This window comes from Aethalodelphis obliquidens, unplaced genomic scaffold, assembly GCF_003676395.1.
Source record: "Aethalodelphis obliquidens isolate GAN/ISIS:26980383/991018 unplaced genomic scaffold, ASM367639v1 scaffold65, whole genome shotgun sequence".
NCBI classification, from domain to species: domain Eukaryota; kingdom Metazoa; phylum Chordata; class Mammalia; order Artiodactyla; family Delphinidae; genus Aethalodelphis; species Aethalodelphis obliquidens.
The window spans coordinates 2,254,872-2,271,988 of NW_020838009.1; the positions used below are offsets into that span (position 1 = coordinate 2,254,872).

General features: G+C 50.0%; 1 protein-coding gene across 5 annotated transcripts in view; it reads left to right on the forward strand.

Annotated features, from left to right (window-relative positions):
• DIP2C (DIP2 acetate--CoA ligase C (putative)) overlaps positions 1-17,117 on the forward strand; it is a 360,655-nt gene that overhangs the window by 280,864 nt on the left and 62,674 nt on the right. For all 5 annotated transcript variants that reach the window (XM_027089300.1, XM_027089301.1, XM_027089302.1 and 2 more), the window contains 7 exons: positions 3,331-3,470; positions 5,655-5,791; positions 6,968-7,176; positions 8,194-8,308; positions 8,784-8,985; positions 10,923-11,032; positions 12,338-12,418. In XM_027089300.1, coding sequence (XP_026945101.1) covers positions 3,331-3,470; positions 5,655-5,791; positions 6,968-7,176; positions 8,194-8,308; positions 8,784-8,985; positions 10,923-11,032; positions 12,338-12,418 — 994 coding nt within the window. The remainder of the gene's footprint in view (positions 1-3,330; positions 3,471-5,654; positions 5,792-6,967; positions 7,177-8,193; positions 8,309-8,783; positions 8,986-10,922; positions 11,033-12,337; positions 12,419-17,117) is intronic.

Genomic DNA, 17,117 nt, shown 5'->3' on the forward strand with positions numbered 1-17,117 from the left:
TTTTTGTGACATCTTTGGTTTTGGTATCAGGGTGAGGCCTCGTAAAATGAGTTTGGGAGTGTTCCTCCCTCTGCTATATTTTGGAAGAGTTTGAGAAAGATAGGTATTAGCTCTTCTCTAAATGTTTGATAGAATTCGCCTGTGAAGCCGTCTGGTCCTGGGCTTTTGTTTGTTGGAAGATTTTTTTTTTTTTTTTTTTTTTTGCGGTACGCGGGCCTCTCACTGTTGTGGCCTCTCCCGTTGCGGAGCACAGGCTCCGGACGCGCAGGCTCAGCGGCCATGGCTCACGGGCCCAGCCGCTCTGCGGCATGTGGGATCTTCCCGGAACAGGGCACGAACCCATGTCCCCTTGCATCGACAGGCGGACTCTCAACCACTGCGCCACCAGGGAAGCCCTGTTGGAAGATTTTTAATCATAGTCTCTATTTCAGTGCTTGTGATTGGTCTGTTTATATTTTCTATTTCTTCCTGGTTCAGTCTCGTAAGGTTGTGCTTTTCTAAGAATTTGTCCATTTCTTCCAGGTTGTCCATTTTATAGGCATATAGTTGCTTATAGTAATCTCTCATGATCCTTTGCATTTCTGCAGTGTCAGTTGTTACTTCCCCTTTTTCATTTCTAATTCTATTGATTTGAGTCTTCTCCCTTTTTTTCTTGATGAGTCTGACTAATGGTTTATCAATTTTGTTTATCTTCTCAAACAACCAGCTTTTAGTTTTATTGATCTTTTCTATCGTTTCCTTCATTTCTTTTTCATTTATTTCTGATCTGATCTTTATGATTTCTTTCCTTCTGCTAACTTTGGGGGTTTTTTTGTTCTTCTTTCTCTAATTGTTTTAGGTGTAAGGTTAGGTTGTTTATTTGAGATGTAGCAGGTGCACTTTTAAATTTATTTATTATTTTGGCTGTGTTGGATCTTCGTTGCTGCGCACGGGCTTTCTCTAGTTGTGGCGAGCACGGGCTACTCTTCATTGTGGTGTGTGGGCTTCTAATTGTGGTGGCTTCTCTTGTTGCAGAGCATGGGCTCTAGGTGCACGGGCTTCGGTAGTTGTGGCTCATGGACTCTAGAGCACAGGCTCAGTCATTGTGGCTCACAGGCTTAGTTGCCTCGTGGCATGTGGGATCTTCCCAGACCAGGGCTCGAACCCATGTCCCCTGCATTGGCAGGTGGATTCTTAACCACTGCACCACCAGGGAAGTCCTAAAACAGGTGCACTTTTAAATTATATTACTTAGCTGGAGAATTCATTTGCTAGGGCTGTTATAACAAAGTACCTCAAACTGGGTGGCTGTAAACAATAGAAATTTATTCTCACAGTTGTGGAGTTTGGAAGTCTGAAATTAGGGTGTCAGGAGGGTTGGTTCCTTCTGGGGGCTCTGATGGGGAATCTGTTCCGGGCCTCCCTCTGGCTTCTGGTGGTACCAGCAACCCTTGGCTTGCAGACCCATAATCTCTTCCTAACTAACTACTTCTGCAAAGATGCTGTTTCCCAGTAAGGTCACATTCAAGGTTCAGAGAGTTAAGACGGGGACGTGTCTTTTGTGGGGACACAGTTCAGCCTACAGCAGTCACTTAGGCTTAGATTTCTGACTCTTATGTGGGGTCTTGACCGAGGACGAGGGTGAGGGAGCCCTGGCCGCAGAGGGTTCCTGCAGGACTCCTGTCTTTCATTTCAAAGGGTTGATTTGTTGGGATCTTTGGAAAAGAAAAAAGCCAGGAGATCAATATCAATTCCAGTGTTTGGGGCTCATTTCCAGGTGGTTTCACATGGGTCTTATTATTTGGGCGACTTTCATTTTATATCCTTTTAGCACTACTCTTTTTGATTGTTACAGATGGAATAGTTCGATTTTCAGACTCTTATACTTCTTTACTTTTTTAAATTGAGATATAATTGACATATAACATATGCTTCTTTTTTAAATACACCAGTTACTTCATTCAAATTAGATCTCTTTTTGCAAATTTTAACTTCTGTGTTTTCCCATTTATGGTTTTAGTTTCATTATAAACTTTGATGATACTTTAAAGCCGTATAGCAAACTTCTATTTTTTTAATTTAATTTTATTTTATTTTGCGGTTCGCGGGCCTCTCACTGTTGTGGCCTCTCCCGTTGTGGAGCACAGGCTCCGGACGCGCAGGCTCAGTGGCCATGGTTCATGGACCTAGCCGCTCTGCGGCATGTGGGATCTTCCTGGATCGGGGCACAAACCCGTGTCCCCTGCATCAGCAGGCAGACTCTCAACCACTGCGCCACCAGGGAAGCCCCAAACTTCTATTTATAGTCCATATTTTAGATCCTAAAACTACCTTAAGCATTTGTATATGGAAATTAGAGAAACAAATGTGATGTTTACCTAGACTGCACTCTCTCACTTTGCTTACATTGAAGAATCTTTAGCTTGCAGGGATAAAATCCATGATCTTAGAAATGTTTTAATTTATTTGTTCCCTGATCTAGTCAGCAGACGTTTATTGCTGTACACTACTCCAGGGGTGGGGGCTCTGAAGTGACCAAAAGAAAACCCTCCTGCCCTCCTGGAGGAGACGTGGACAGATAGTTAGATGGTTCCTGCTATGGAGACGGGACCACCCTGGAGGACAGTGGGGGAGAGGGCCACGAGGCCGTCTGCCAGAGGCAAGAAGGAGGCCAGGGCCCTGGAGGGAGTGGGCTGGGGTTTGGAGGGAGAGCAGGGCTGGATGCTGCATGGAAGCAGGGAGAACAAGAGCAGAGGTGAGGCCGGGGCAGCCTCGGAGCCCATGGACGGTGGCGAAGGCAGACCATGGATGTGGTGAAGCTGTACTTTCCCCCAGCCGTCAAGCACTTTATATGTGGTCTCTCATACAAATAATTGCCGATTTGTACAAGTACTGAGCCTGTGCCCACACAGTGCACGTCTGGCCTGGAGGCCACACAGGCGGTCTAGCATTTCTGCTCACTCCTGTCATCGTCCTTCTTGGAGACGTGACTCTCCCTTCTTAGCCGTTTTCAAACCTGGGAAATCCAACCTTGCAGAGAAAGGAGTGGGTGCGAAAAGGAGTTGGTCGTTCTCTGGTGGACACATGTAAGGGGAGGGCAGGGGGACAAGGGAGTCCCTCGGCGTCTCTACACTTCTCAGGAGCCCAGAAGTAGAAGGAGCAGACATTGGTGTCTCTTGAACAGAGAAAACAGGTGCTGAGAAGAGCACAGGGACGTGTGGCAGCCACACCTGCCTTCAGAGGCCTTCAGGGCCCAAAGGTGCAACCTTGGTGTGCATGCAGCATATTTACATGCATATCTGTGTTCAGACAGCTGACGTGCTTCTAACCAGAGGCAAACTGCCATTACAGGCCCACCGATGACAGCAACCAGCCCCCAGGCCGCGGCGTCCTCTCCATGCACGGGCTGACCTATGGGGTCATCCGGGTGGACTCGGAGGAAAAGCTGTCTGTCCTCACCGTGCAGGACGTCGGCCTCGTGATGCCTGGAGGTGAGCGCGGGTGCAGGCGCAGAGTCAGAGCCCAGCCAGGGACCAGCTGCCAGTGCTGCCCTGGCTGGCATCCCTGTCCCCGGCTGTGAGCGTGCCCACCTCGGCCTGACCTCCAGTCCGGTCCCATGTTCGCCAAGCTTCAGCCCAGGAGGTGCGGTAACTCGGCCCCTCCTGATAAAAGAAAACCCAAAATGTTCATGAGGCTGAGGAAAGGCCTCTATGTCACATGCACCCTGGGACCCCAGGAGGCACCCGGGGCCGCTCTGCACCCCCAGAGTCACCTGGGCAACTTCTCCCCATGCAAAGGTCAGCTTCTTGCTGGTCGTCCTGGTGCACTGGGGGCCAAACCCTTATGGAAGCTTGCCTGCACCACAAGAGCCCTTGTTTAAGTCACAGAAATCATTTCCGCGCTACATACAGACAAGCTCCCGGCAGAAGGACCTGTCTTGATGAAGCCCTCTTGCCTTTCCACCCCTGCCCTGTGCTGGGACACCTCCTGAGGCCTCGCGGGGGCCCCAGGGAGTGCAGCTGGAACAGCTCTGCTGGCAGGAGGGAGCCCCGGTCTGATTTGTAGGGCTCCCTCCCTGGCCCTGCCTCTCCTCACTCTTCACATGGCGTCCCCGGGGAGTGGGCCCCCTTTCCTGGGGCAGTTCCTCCAGAGTCTGGACCTTCTCCTGATGAGCCTCCACGCACATGGGTGTTGTCTCGCCTCATCAGGGGGCAGTCGCATCCACATACAACCTAACCCCAAAGCCAGGCACATGCTCAGCTCAGCTGCAGCTTCAGCCAGGCCTCCTGGCTCCATTCCTTTCTTGCTTTTTCAAATAAAGAAATTCCCCGTGGTTCCAACCTGAAAAGATGAGAAAACTGTACAGTGAAAAGCCTCCTTTCCAGCCACTGGAGGCAACCACAGTGGAGACATGCAGGCAACTTGTACACACACACACACACACACACACACACACACACGCATATTCTTTTTCCTGTTTTTTTAAAATTTCATGTAACAATAGAGCCCTTCGTGCCTGCTCATATCTTGAATCTTGAAGCTCGTTTGTTAGCAGCACGTGAAGAGCTCACACATTCCCTTCCAGACTGAGGAGCATTATGGTGTTTGAACACATAATAGTTTATCCAAACCCTTTCCATTGGGCGATTTTCCACTTTTTGCCCCTGCAGTGTGGTTGATGCAGTAACTCATCTGTGCTCCAGCCTGCAGAGGTGTGAGGAAGAGCTAACAGGGAGAGTTCTAGAAACGTGCAGTGTGAAGGGCACACACCCAAGTGACTCTGATGAGGCTGTCCTTCAGAAGGATCATAAGGATTGATATTCCTGCTGCTAGCGGGGGACGCCCCTCTTTCTCCACTCTCTCATGCCCAATGTATTTTCAGACTTTCTGATTTCTACCAGTTTGAGGGGTAAAGAATACTTTGGTGTCATTTTAATTTGAACTTTTCTTACCATGAGTGAGCTGAAATCTTCCCGTGTTTTGAGTGGGTCTCTTTTTAGACGCAGCACTTCCTGTCACCTAACACCAACCTGGGGATGAGGGGCAGCCTTATGACTCTTTCTGCCCAGCTCAGCTGTCACTCGGTGCACCCACCACCTCCCTGAAACACCAGCTTCAGCCCTGATCGCTGGCGCTCTGCAAACGGGAAAATTAGCATCCGCCAGCCTTCCCTGAAGGGCACACCTTGACGGGGAATCTGAGGTCAAAGACTGAGATTCCCGTGGGATGGGGGAGGCGTTCTGTTTGGAAAAGCCTGAGAGGCTGTTGAGCAAGTGTCTCCTGCTCGTTGGTTTCAGGGCTCAGGCTGCATCTGGGAGGCTGTGTGGGCTGGCTGATGGCGCTCAGCATGCGGCAGTGACGCTCAGGCGTGTTCTAAGTGTCGTCCTCCTGTGTGGATGGCAGAAACGGTTACTCCCTTTAAATGCCATTTACACACTAAAATTAAAGCAATTGGAATTATTTACTGATGTCACAACTATAAAATGTGAGGTTTTGCTGCAACGTGGAAACTCACTTGCCTCAGGGACTGTGAGGACCTGCTCGCTTTCACCTGTGGTTTTGCTGCAGACGCTGCTTCTGCTCGTTTGGGTTCTTTTTCATATTCATTCATTTCTTCTCTCTGACCCCCTCCCTCCCTCCCTCTCTAACGTCACTGTGCTTCGTTTTGCGTTCAGCCATCATGTGTTCGGTGAAGCCGGACGGGGTTCCCCAGCTGTGCAGGACGGACGAAGTCGGGGAGCTCTGCATGTGCGCAGTTGCCACGGGCACGTCCTACTACGGCCTCTCGGGTATGACCAAGAACACCTTCGAGGTAGGTGGGAGGTGAGCCCCGTCAGACAGCCGTTGCCAGGTGCGTGGAATAGACGTGAAAGAGAAGATGGTAATTTCTCAATGAAACGTATTCATAGTAATGAAAATGGTGGCACTTTCTTCTGCCGTTATTTTTATAGTTTTCAATACATTTGGCTCAGCAGCGTTGTTTTCACCTCATAACCAGAGTTGAGAAAGAGCAAGTACAGTTTTTTTAAAAGGGGCCTTTTTGCTCATTGCCATTCTCACCTGTTTAGGAAGAGCAGCAGCTGACAGGTGGGGGCTGGAGAGTGTGCACGGCCGTGCTGGGGGAGGGAGCAGTGGCCCCCTTGGGGCCTGTCAGCCTCGGCCAGACATGCACACTGCACATCTACCTCTACCACACGAGTGTGTGTCCGTGCCGTGTGCACACGGGTGTGGCATGCAGTTAGTACACACATGCACACACTGCCCAGTAAACCCAGCATTCTCAGAATTCGTATCATTTCACCAAGTGTGCCTGACCTTAGAAGGAACACACTGACTAAGTTGTATGTCAGCAAACATGAGTTGTTTGGGGATAAATTTATTAACATGTAGAACTTCAGATGTGAACACATGTGGTGTGGTGCCTTGTACAGGCAGCTTTGTTGAATGTAGATTCAGGTTTCTAAGTGCCCCTGAAACTGAGCCAAACACAGTCTAAAGAAAACTTATCTCCTTTTCTTTGCGACTTATCTGTCGGGTGGGTTGAGGAAACTAGGGATCGAGTTTGAACTCGTGGTGGGGCCTGCTTCCTCTGTATTTTTCTTTTGAGTGTATTTCCAATAAGGAAAAATAGCATTTTAATGAACAGGGATTACTTTACAGCTGACAGATGTTATTTAAAATGCACCTTGCTTCTCCACTTAACCATTTTTATGCTGTGGTTTTATAAGCAAAAGAATGAATTAGTGTTTGTTAGACTGTGGCAGGCCTCTTCAGAGGCCCCTGCGCATGGGCCGGTGGGACGAGCTGTGAGAGCTGGGGAGGGAGGGGAGGTGCCCGCAGGCTGGCGCTCACAGCAGCTATGCGGACCTGGGCTTCTCCAGCCAGGGTCAGGTGAGGAGACCCAGCTGGGGGGAAGCAGGACCAGTGGGCTCCAAGGAGGAGGGTGGAGGCCGGGCCCTGCTGGGCACTCAGAGCTCTTTGTCCCCAGGTGTTCCCGGTGACGAGCTCGGGGGCCCCGGTCAGCGAGTACCCCTTCGTGAGGACGGGCCTGCTGGGCTTCGTCGGCCCTGGGGGCCTCGTGTTCGTGGTGGGCAAGATGGACGGGCTCATGGTGGTCAGTGGGCGCAGACACAACGCTGATGACATCGTGGCCACAGCACTGGCCGTGGAGCCCATGAAGTTCGTGTACAGGGGAAGGTGAGCGCCCTCTGTGGTTGGCACAGTTCTCCGCAGACTACACTTTCTGTGTAAAACTGCAAAAAATTGCTTAAACTAACGGGACTTGGTGTCCTCCTCTGTAAAATGAAGCCACTGGACTCTATTACTTCTGAGATTCCATGCAGTTCTGAATGTCCAATTTTATGAAACTGTTCTGAGCACCAAAAATATACTTTCACTAAATTCTCTTCCACGGTAAATAAGAATGTCCATTTGAAAATCTTATTTTTAATAAGTAACTACACAGAGAAAAGAGCCAAGCATTTATCTTGCTGCAGCTCATTCACCCAGAGGTAACAGTTGAGCCACAAACTGCCTGGAAATTGGCTCCCATGGGTTTCTTCCCGGCGGTGCCCCCAACCCCAGCTTGGCACACAACCGACACTGGATCGCTGACCACGGCTCCTGAGGTTTTGCCGATTTGGAGGAAGTCAGCTGCTTTGGATCTCAACCTGAGTTGCCCAGCTAGTGGGAGCAGGAGGAAGCAGAGCTTGGGGTTGGGGGTAGCCGAGCCACCTTCGTGCACAGGGCACCCTGGAGGGCCATTCGCCACATTTTGTGCTTCCCATGAGAGGCAGACGCAGCTAGCAGAAAACCATTAGCTCCCAAATGGCAAATTTCTGCTGATTGGGAGACTATTGCTTCGCAGGTGCAAGATGCAAGTCGCATGGCTCAGTAAATTTCAGCAGTTCTGATACCTGCGCTTGACTCCTCTGTCCAGAGGCATGAGGCCCGTCACCCAAAGCCACGGGCTACCTCCACAGGAAGTGTGGTGGTTCTGCCCTCCGGCTTTGCCAGGCTTCTCCCCTAAAGCCGCACTTCCTTGGGTGAGCACCTGGGAGTTGGAAGCTGCAATTTCCCGTCAAGGTGGTAGTTGGCACTGGGAACCCCTGAGCTCTGCAGTCGTAACAGCTGCGAAGCGCTTTATGGCAGGGCCAATCCCTTCGTGAGCCTCTCCAGCATGTGATCACCGCGATTTTCTGTCTGTCCCCACAGAATAGCCGTGTTTTCGGTGACCGTCCTGCACGACGAGAGGATCGTGATCGTGGCTGAGCAGAGGCCGGACTCCACGGAGGAGGACAGCTTCCAGTGGATGAGCAGGGTGCTGCAGGTAGCTCGCTCCTGCCCCGAGCCCCTCTCCTGGGCTCACGTGAGCTTCCCTGCACCATTGTGCTCTTGGATCATCCCTCCTTTTGACCAGAGATTGCATCAGCCATGAAACTTACAGTTGCCTTCTAGGGAAGGTGCTAAACAGACCAGGCTTAGGGTTCAGAGGTTTGCAGAACTGGCCTCCCACTCGCTCGTGGAGGTCACAGCAGGACCTTTTGGTTATGGCCTTGAAAGCGTGCTTTCTTTTCTCCCAGTGTGCGAACTCTTGTGTGTGTGGTGTCCCACAAGTGCTATGAAAACAGTATTCTGCTCAGTTTGGCGAGCCTGCCCTCCTCTGACCTCAGCGTCTCCATGCCAGGAGCATCACGGGTGCTGCACCTGCTTCTGTGTGTTGTGATTTGCACAGTCTGAGTATTTGCTCCATGCCTGTTCATGATACCTATTTTAACACGGTTCCCTCTCTCACGACCTTCCAGGCAATCGACAGTATACATCAGGTTGGGGTTTATTGTCTGGCATTGGTTCCAGCAAACACCCTCCCCAAAACCCCACTCGGTGGCATCCATTTGTCAGAAACGAAGCAGCTTTTCCTGGAGGGCTCACTTCACCCCTGCAATGTCCTGATGTGCCCCCACACGTGCGTCACAAACCTGCCCAAGCCTCGGCAGAAGCAACCAGGTACATCTGGAGGGCCGTGCAGGCCCGGGATGGCCCTGGAGCTGGGTGGGGGCCACGCTGACCACGGTTCTCAGCCTCCCTCCCCTCCCGTCTCCCATCACACACTCCCAGGCAAGTCAGCTTCCCGCTAAGCGATGTCTTTCTACCAAGCATGGGATAGAATGCAGCAGAGTCCAGACAGCAGGGGCTGTAGACCACTTGGCTGGAGAGGGGTTGGCGGTGCCTGAGCCTAGCCTTCTTGGCAGTTGTCAGACGTCCTGGGTGGCCTTTGGCAGAGAACCTCTCAGGGTCACGGCTTCCTGTTGAACAAATTAGAATAAGGCTTCCATACCTGTTTCATGAGTCACAGCAACTGGAAGCCTGTGAGGAATCGTACAGATCTACTCGTGATGTTGTCATGGTGGTAAACATTTGTGTGCTGCTTTGCAATTTGGGGAACACGTAATTATCTACCATCTGACTTGATCCTCCTAGCAGCTAATTGATCATAGTCTTTAAGGCTGCACACAGGAAAACGAATTCATTGCAAGAATATGGTGGTGAGGAATCAACTCTTCTGCCAGTGTAGTGATGGAGGGTCCCCAGGCCTCCAGGCTTGATGTGCAGACAGACCTCGGAGGCAGCCAGGATGAGCTCGGGCTGGGGTATTAGGACGACAACCAACAGTGCCTGGCACAGGCAGGCTGCTTGTCCACACGTTACATGTATTAACTCATTTCATCCTCATGGATTTCGTTCTCTTATCTCCATTTTGCAAGGAAATGAGGAAATCGTACCACAGAGGGGTTCAGGAACTGCCTAAGGCTGTGGGTCCAGAGTGTAGGAGAGACAGGCCCAGCCCTGACAACTCTTCACTCCACCGATGAAGAGTGGCAGCATGGGCAGAGTTCCTGGCGAGACAGCTAGAGGTGGCTGGTGGGTACTGGGCGCAGCACAGTTGGCAGTAGATATAGGAACCAGCCCATCCCCAGGCCACCCCCAGAAGTGAGCTTGATGAGATGGGGGTGAGCGGTCTCTCCAGATTCAGGTGAGGACGCTGATACTGCAGGAGGAAAGCAGGTACCAGGCTCGCCGACTTTGCCCCTCTGTGCAAGCAGCAGCACCGGGATTGCCACAGCGTGGCTCTCGCCGTGTTCTTACGGAATCGACAGGAGTGTCTCGGCTCCCCGGGGTGTCCTCACTCACTGTCCCAACCTCCTTCTCCCACCTTTAACCTTGGTCCATCATCAGATGCCTCGACCCGGTGGCCAGTGGGCTCAGGTGTTGGAGACGCAGTTTGTGACAGCAGAATTCAGGACAGACATTTATGATGAGGGATCGTTGGCAGATGCATGACCGTTGCAGGGCTGCAGGGCTCAGACACCTGTCAGACATCTAGGAACCCATGACAGGGACGCGTGGCCCAGTGAACAGGCTCTGAGAGCCAGGTTGGGCACCTTCCTCCTCAGGGCGCACATGGCAGGTACCAGGATCCACACCGCTCTTACAGGCAGCACAGAAAATGCAGCTTCATGTGATTGGCAATTGTAAGGAAAGGATTCTCTAATGGTACCTGGTTATCTCATCTATTCTTGTTAAATATTGGAGGTTATATAACTTTGTCTTCAAAAAACTGTTTGTTGTTTGTTTGTTTTTTAACAAATACTAAATGAATAGATGTCAGCATCTCCCTAACTGGAGAACAAAGGCAGCGGCCTGGAAGAACACTTGGGAATTTGGTGAAAGCATTATTTCTCTGTACCCTTACTTGAGGCTTGTTCATATTTGCTGTCATTTTCATGGTAGTGACTTACTTGAAATCCTGTTCTAATTAGATTTTTCAAAGCTATGTCTTTGAAAGGATTTCCCCAGAGTAAGCTTCTTCCCAAAGTGAGAAGTCATGTTCTCAGGAACTTCACTCGTGTTTTCCTCACGTGTGTGCCGCTGCTTCTTTGCAGAGATCGGCCCTGCCTCTGTGATGGTGGGAAACCTGGTGTCTGGGAAGAGGATCGCACAGGCCAGCGGCAGAGACCTGGGCCAGATAGAAGACAATGACCAGGCCCGGAAGGTGAGAGCTGAGGGTCAGACATCCGCCTGGGCTCTTCTCCACTCCTGCCCAGATGCTGTATCACAGGCGTCACCAACTCCCACTTGCCCTCTCTGGCAGCCCAGTATCTATCATTGATGACCTTTCTTCCTACCTGCCCTCTTGGTCCTGCAAGAGATGTCTGTGTAATTTTATAAGGAAAACGTGTTTGCTGAGGGTGCAGTGTTGTAGGACTGCATGGGTAGGTGATGCAGTCCCATGACGAGCAGGCCTGAGGCCAGTGTCTGCAATCCCTGTCGTGTCCTAGTATCCCCTAAGCACTTGTTCCTGATTCTCCCTCCAGCCCTGATTTGACACTCACACTGCCTCACAGCCACCTTACAGTGAGGCTTCAGTCCTTTGATTGTTGGAATTCAAGAAAACGTCAATGCAAAACCCAGGTTTGGGAGCCAGACCTTCTTAAAGCAGCCTTGGGAGCTGTAGGAGGAATCCTTGGGCCCCACTCCACTTAAACATCAGACACACAGTTTGTCACGCGTAGCTACAAGTCCCCATTAGAACATTCAGCCTTGAGAAAGCTCATGAGTCACCAAAAGGTGGTCCCCCTCTAAATGGGCTCCCAGGAAATGTGACGAAATCAACCATTTAAGATGTTGCCAATTTGGTAACATGTAGTAACACGTTCACTGGCAGCACTTGATCACCATGTTCCCCACCTCACAGTACATTTCCATCGTAAAGTGGATTAAGGTGAAGATGTGGGTGTTTCCTGTATCCTGACACTAGTGCTGTGTCCTGACATTAAACAGGGCCATCCTTGTTACTAGAGACTGAGTCAGTGGGTGTGTGTCACCTGTGTGACCTGCAGAGCTATTGAATGACTTCAGGGATGGCCATTGTAAACACAACAAATTTAAGAGAGCCCGTTTTTGAAACAGGGTAGCTCTGATTCTGTCATTGCAACCCCCAGAAATCACTGCTGCATCTTCTGGAAGCCCCAGGAGACAGGATTTTTCTGTGTCGGCTACTCTGTCTATAAGGGGAATAGAGTCTTCCCATCCTTGGGCAGGTTTCAGAAAACTTCCCTCATGGTGGCATGGCACCAGCCCTCTGACTCCTGGGTCTGAATCAAGCACAGTGAGTTCCAAATCACTGTCAGGAAAGCACTGTGAGCACCTGCTTATTCTGTCAATTATATTTATATGGGATTATCCTCTCGCTGTCTTAAGCCACCTTAAAAGCACCCAGATAGACTAAACTTTTAGATGTTGAGGCCAGCCCAACCCCCCAGGACAGTCTAGACCTAATGGCTGTGCTCTGTTCCAGTTCCTGTTCCTCTCGGAGGTCCTGCAGTGGAGGGCGCAGACCACCCCTGATCACGTGCTGTACACGCTGCTCAACTGTAGGGTGAGGCCCCGCCCGTGTGCCCTGGTCGTTCCCTGTGTGGTCCACAATTTCATGCTTCTGTATCATTTTCTCCACTCAAACCTTTCTCCTCAGTCTTACCTGAATCCTTTTGTTTGTTTGTTTGTTTGTTGCTATTTTGACTGAGACCTTTTCACCTAAGAAAGGTTGCTTTGAAATATAAGTGTTTGAGCGTGTGTGTGTGTGTGTGTGTGTGTGTGTGTGTGTGTGTGTGTGTACACATATATTTTTGTGTGTATTTTAGCAATATTGTTTTGCAATATTTCCCTTCCCCTCAAAATGAGTGATGAATGTCTACAACAGAACAATTGCAGATCTATGAGGTATTTATGTCTTTATTTTTATTACTCAACTCTTTTTTTTTTTATAAGAAGTCATGTTTTAGTTATAGGCTTTCATTCTTAGGAATGAAAATAATTTCTATTTTATAATTAAAGTTCATATTTACATCTCATATTAGAAAAGCAAACTCCTCAGATAGTGTTCCATAATAGTACTTAAGAGTAAGGCAAGAAATAGTACTAACAATAAACGTTAAATGCAGAAGTCTTTAATACGTTTGTTAACTTTGTGTTTGCTTTGGAAATAAGGCCTGAAAAATAGATTTAACGTAGGTCGTCTTGACAAGCATGGGTACTTGCAACTTCAAGAAGTTCTTCAGAGTTGCAAAATGGCAAAATCTTAGTGTGCGAAGGCACCTCTTGTCATTTAAAGCAGTAGATTAAGGACAAGTGAAAGGAAATGCCAACAATATAAGTTACTCCCTGAACCTATGATTTGGATATCCAGCTTCAGACAAGTTTTGCGGTGATTTAGTTGGTAGAAGTAACCTCTGGTCCTCCTCTGACACAGCTTGTCTTGAATTGCCTTGCGTGCTGAGTTGACCTCAGCAGTTTCTTGTTCACTGTGTCTGTTCAAGACCAACCCCAGGAAGAGTCTTAGAAAGCACTCCCGCACCCCAGCCTCTGTGAGGAACGCTTGCTACCCTTGCCTTTTGGCGCCTACGCTTGGGCCTAGTGGACCCACTTCCCAGGATAAATGCTCTTGTGCACAGGTGCATGGTGGTGAGACGCAGGGCAAGCCCGACGGTCGTGTGGTTACCAGGAGGCCCTGCGTCGCATCTGAAACGTGCCTGCCCTGTTGCTCTCATCCGTCTCTTTCCTCTGGCTCCTTCTCAGCCTGTAAACACAGATAAGACTCTCTTTTCCTGGCACCGTCGCCGGTTGGTGCTGTCCTGTCTCTCTAATTGCTTCTTCTGACTTTCTTCGTCCTGTGCACGTGGCGTGTCTCCTGGAGACTGTTGGGGACTTCCCCTTCTTTCTCCAGAGTCTCTCGTGGCCTCTAGAGGTTTCCAACAGCACCTTCAGAGGGGCAGCTGGAGCTGGAGCCACACTGCAGCCTGTCCCCCAGCCCCTGGGAAGGACTCCTGCTCAGAGCCCCTTCACTCAGCGACCTGAGTGGGGCCGTGGTGCTGACGTGACGAGGTAGGACAGGACATCCCCAGGATAGGCCTGCCATCCCCCGTGAACTGTGGGCAGCAAGGGGGCGAGAGTTGGGTCAGCATCCCTTTTCCCTACCCTGCAGCTTGACCCCTCCAGAGCTCTGGGTAAGAGGAAATTTCTTAGCTGTCCCAAACACAAAGATTCAAAAATGATTCAGGCATCTTCATAGACTATAGTCCTGTCAGTGGGAGGAAAACAGCCATGCTAACTGCATCTCGCTTGGGGACTGGCAATGTGCAGGGCAGATCAACCCCATTTCCAGACCCTGAGTTCACCGTCCTTTTCTGTGGCTAGACATTGGATCATTAGGAGAAATGTGTTCACCAGAAATGACTCGTATTCTAGAAGGGCTTCGTCAGCAGCAACAGAAGGTCTGATGGGGTGAGCTGTGGAGGTCAAGGCCATGAGAAAGTTTACTTCAGGTCAGCGCAGGGACAGCGTGGTCTACAACAGCCTCCCTTCAGACATGACCTTATCTCCTGAGGCTCTGCTGACATGAAGGCAGCTACATCCAAACGGCTGGAAGGGTCATATCGGAGCCAGGCATCTGTGTTCATTCCCAGCCTCTCCAACCCCATGTGCACACTTATGACAAGTGTTCAACCTGCATCAAGTGTTCAAGAGCATCATTTCCATGGTGGTTACAGTGTCATTTCCACTCACTCAACCTTCTAGTTCAGCACTGTCCAATAGAAATACAGTGCAAGCCACACACACAGTTTAATGTTTTCTAAAAGCAATATTGAAAAAAAGTATAAAGAAACAGGTGAAATTCATTCTAATAATGTGTTTTACTCAATATACCCAAACACTGTCCTTCCAGCATAGGGCCCCAATGCGCTTCCAGGCTTCCTCTGTCCTGGACAGCCCCTTCCGTTGGTTGTGAATTCCCCAACTTGGTCGTGGCTCCCTTAAAACGGTTACCCGTTGGCATCCTGTCTTTTCACAGTATTCACTCGTATGCCCTCCTCCACGGCAATGCAGTCGATAGGATCAGAGTTGTTATGAGAGGTTTATAGTAGGAAGTGAGGATGTGATTCACTGCAAATCGTGGAAGACTTACATTCTTAGAACTTACTTACATACAGAAGAGCATCTGTTATTTTTTATTTTTTTTCCGGTACACGGGCCTCTCACCATTGCGGCCTCTCCCGTTGCAGAGCACAGGCTCTGGACGCGCAGGTTCAGCGGCCATCGCTCACGGGCCCAGCCACTCCACGGCATGTGGGATCTTCCCGGACCAGGGCACGAACCCGTGTCCTCTGCATCGGCAGGCGGACTCTCAACCACTGCGCCACCAGGGAAGCCCTGTTATTTTTTTTAAGAGAAACACCAGCCAACTCTTTCAACATTTTTTTTTTTTTTTTTTTTTTTTACTTTCTGAGAATTTAAAAATGTGAATCCTGTTTGGCTTGTTCTTCATTCCTCAGTATGCTTTTTACTTGTCATTATTTAATTTAATGTAAAACTTTAAAATGGTGCTACATTTGCAGTCATTGATACTGAAATCTGTGGTCTTTAGAATAGGGATTGGGTGGTGGGTTACCCTGCATTGCCATTCTGTCATGATACCGGCCGAGGCTTCTTTTAGGAAAAGTTAGCCTTAATTTCCTGTGAGGTGCTTTTTCCTAGAACATTCTTCTTAGGCAGTGGGTTTCTGTACTGAAAACCCAACTTTTCCCATGAATGTTGATGAGGATGCCAGGTAACCATTGACCTGAGGATAAACAGCATTTCATGTTTTTATGACAGCAAGCACTTTGGAAAATGAAATGTGTGATTGAAAATCAGTGGTGTTTCTCCCGAGGTGAAAGGCTGTATTGAGACTCCCCATAACCAGTGGTGATGCACAGTCCGGGGCTGGATGAGGCCTGTATCCCATTTGGCTCCCTCAACGTGGAGCCTGCCGGGAGCCACAGTGAAGCCAGTGGAGCCTGCAGGCTGGGGTGGAGGAGAGAGGCTGGGCTGGGCTCGTTGGCAACCGACTGCCCAGAGGGGCCCTCCTCCCATCTGGGGTGAAGCCCGTAGGGTGGCAAAGGGTATTGTGAAACATTCGCAGAGATTCCTAAAGGACAGAATGCCAATTAAATGTCACCATTTTAAAGTACCTGTAGGTGGAAATTTCATAAACAGAGTCAAAACATATGGCTGCTGGTTGTGAGTCACTGGTGCCTCTCAAATCTCATAGGCTTTGTTGTGTGACAGAAAAGCTGGTTATGATAGGGGATCAGTGTCTGCTCTCTGGATAATGGGGAGAAGATCAGTCCCAGAAGTTGAACAACTCAGTCAGAGAATGCTTGCTGCTTAAGATAAGACTGGCTAATGACCAGCGGACAGCAGGGTGGTGGTGGGACTCCCCTGTGGCACACTGCCACCCCACCAGCAGCACAGCTGGTCCCCAGCAACAACCAGGAGCACAGTGCTGGCTTCCCTCCAAGACAGCTGGTGTGCGCGTGTCAGGAGGCCTGGCATGGGCCTCACCTTAGCTGTGCTGGGGGCTGGTGCCCCATCTTCACTTAGAAGAGCTCACAGGACTTTTGGGTCCTTTTGAGTGTGTGTTTTGGTTCATGCGACAGGTGTGTTCCCCAGGAGTAACTGCTCAGAGGAACAGTCCAGTGGAGAAGGCACCAAGTTCTCAGGTTTGGGCTGGGTTTCTAGACGCCAGTCTCGTGGATCTTTCTGTGTTTACTCAGCTTTGCCACATTCTGCTCTCTGGCGCTTCCATTTCATATATCTTTTTCTATTATTTTTTAACCTTTCTTAGAAGGAAGGTAATAAAGGAAAATATATACGATGAGAAAGTTCAAATCAGAGAAATGTAAGCTAATCCTGTCCACTGTGGGAGAGGCCAGTGCCAGCTCAGCAGGAAGGGGCCAGAACCTGGCTGGCAGCTGCCTGGGCAGCCTCCCTTTGCCGGGCTTCTGCGGCCCTGGGCCCCGGTTATGGAGAGAGCCTGCTGCTTCCCAGGGTAGATATGGCCGTCAGTGATCTCGTGAGTGTTTTAGGCAGACACCGGCTGCTGGTATATACCTCCTGATGCCTTTTAAATGGTTTTCACTCCCATCGGTTCCCGCCCACCTTGTGCACGTGTTCCAGTTGGGTGGGAATTCTAATGTCTCTTCCCACACCTCAAGTCACCAGGTCACCAGTGTCCTTTAACGGCCCCAAAGGTTCTGGTC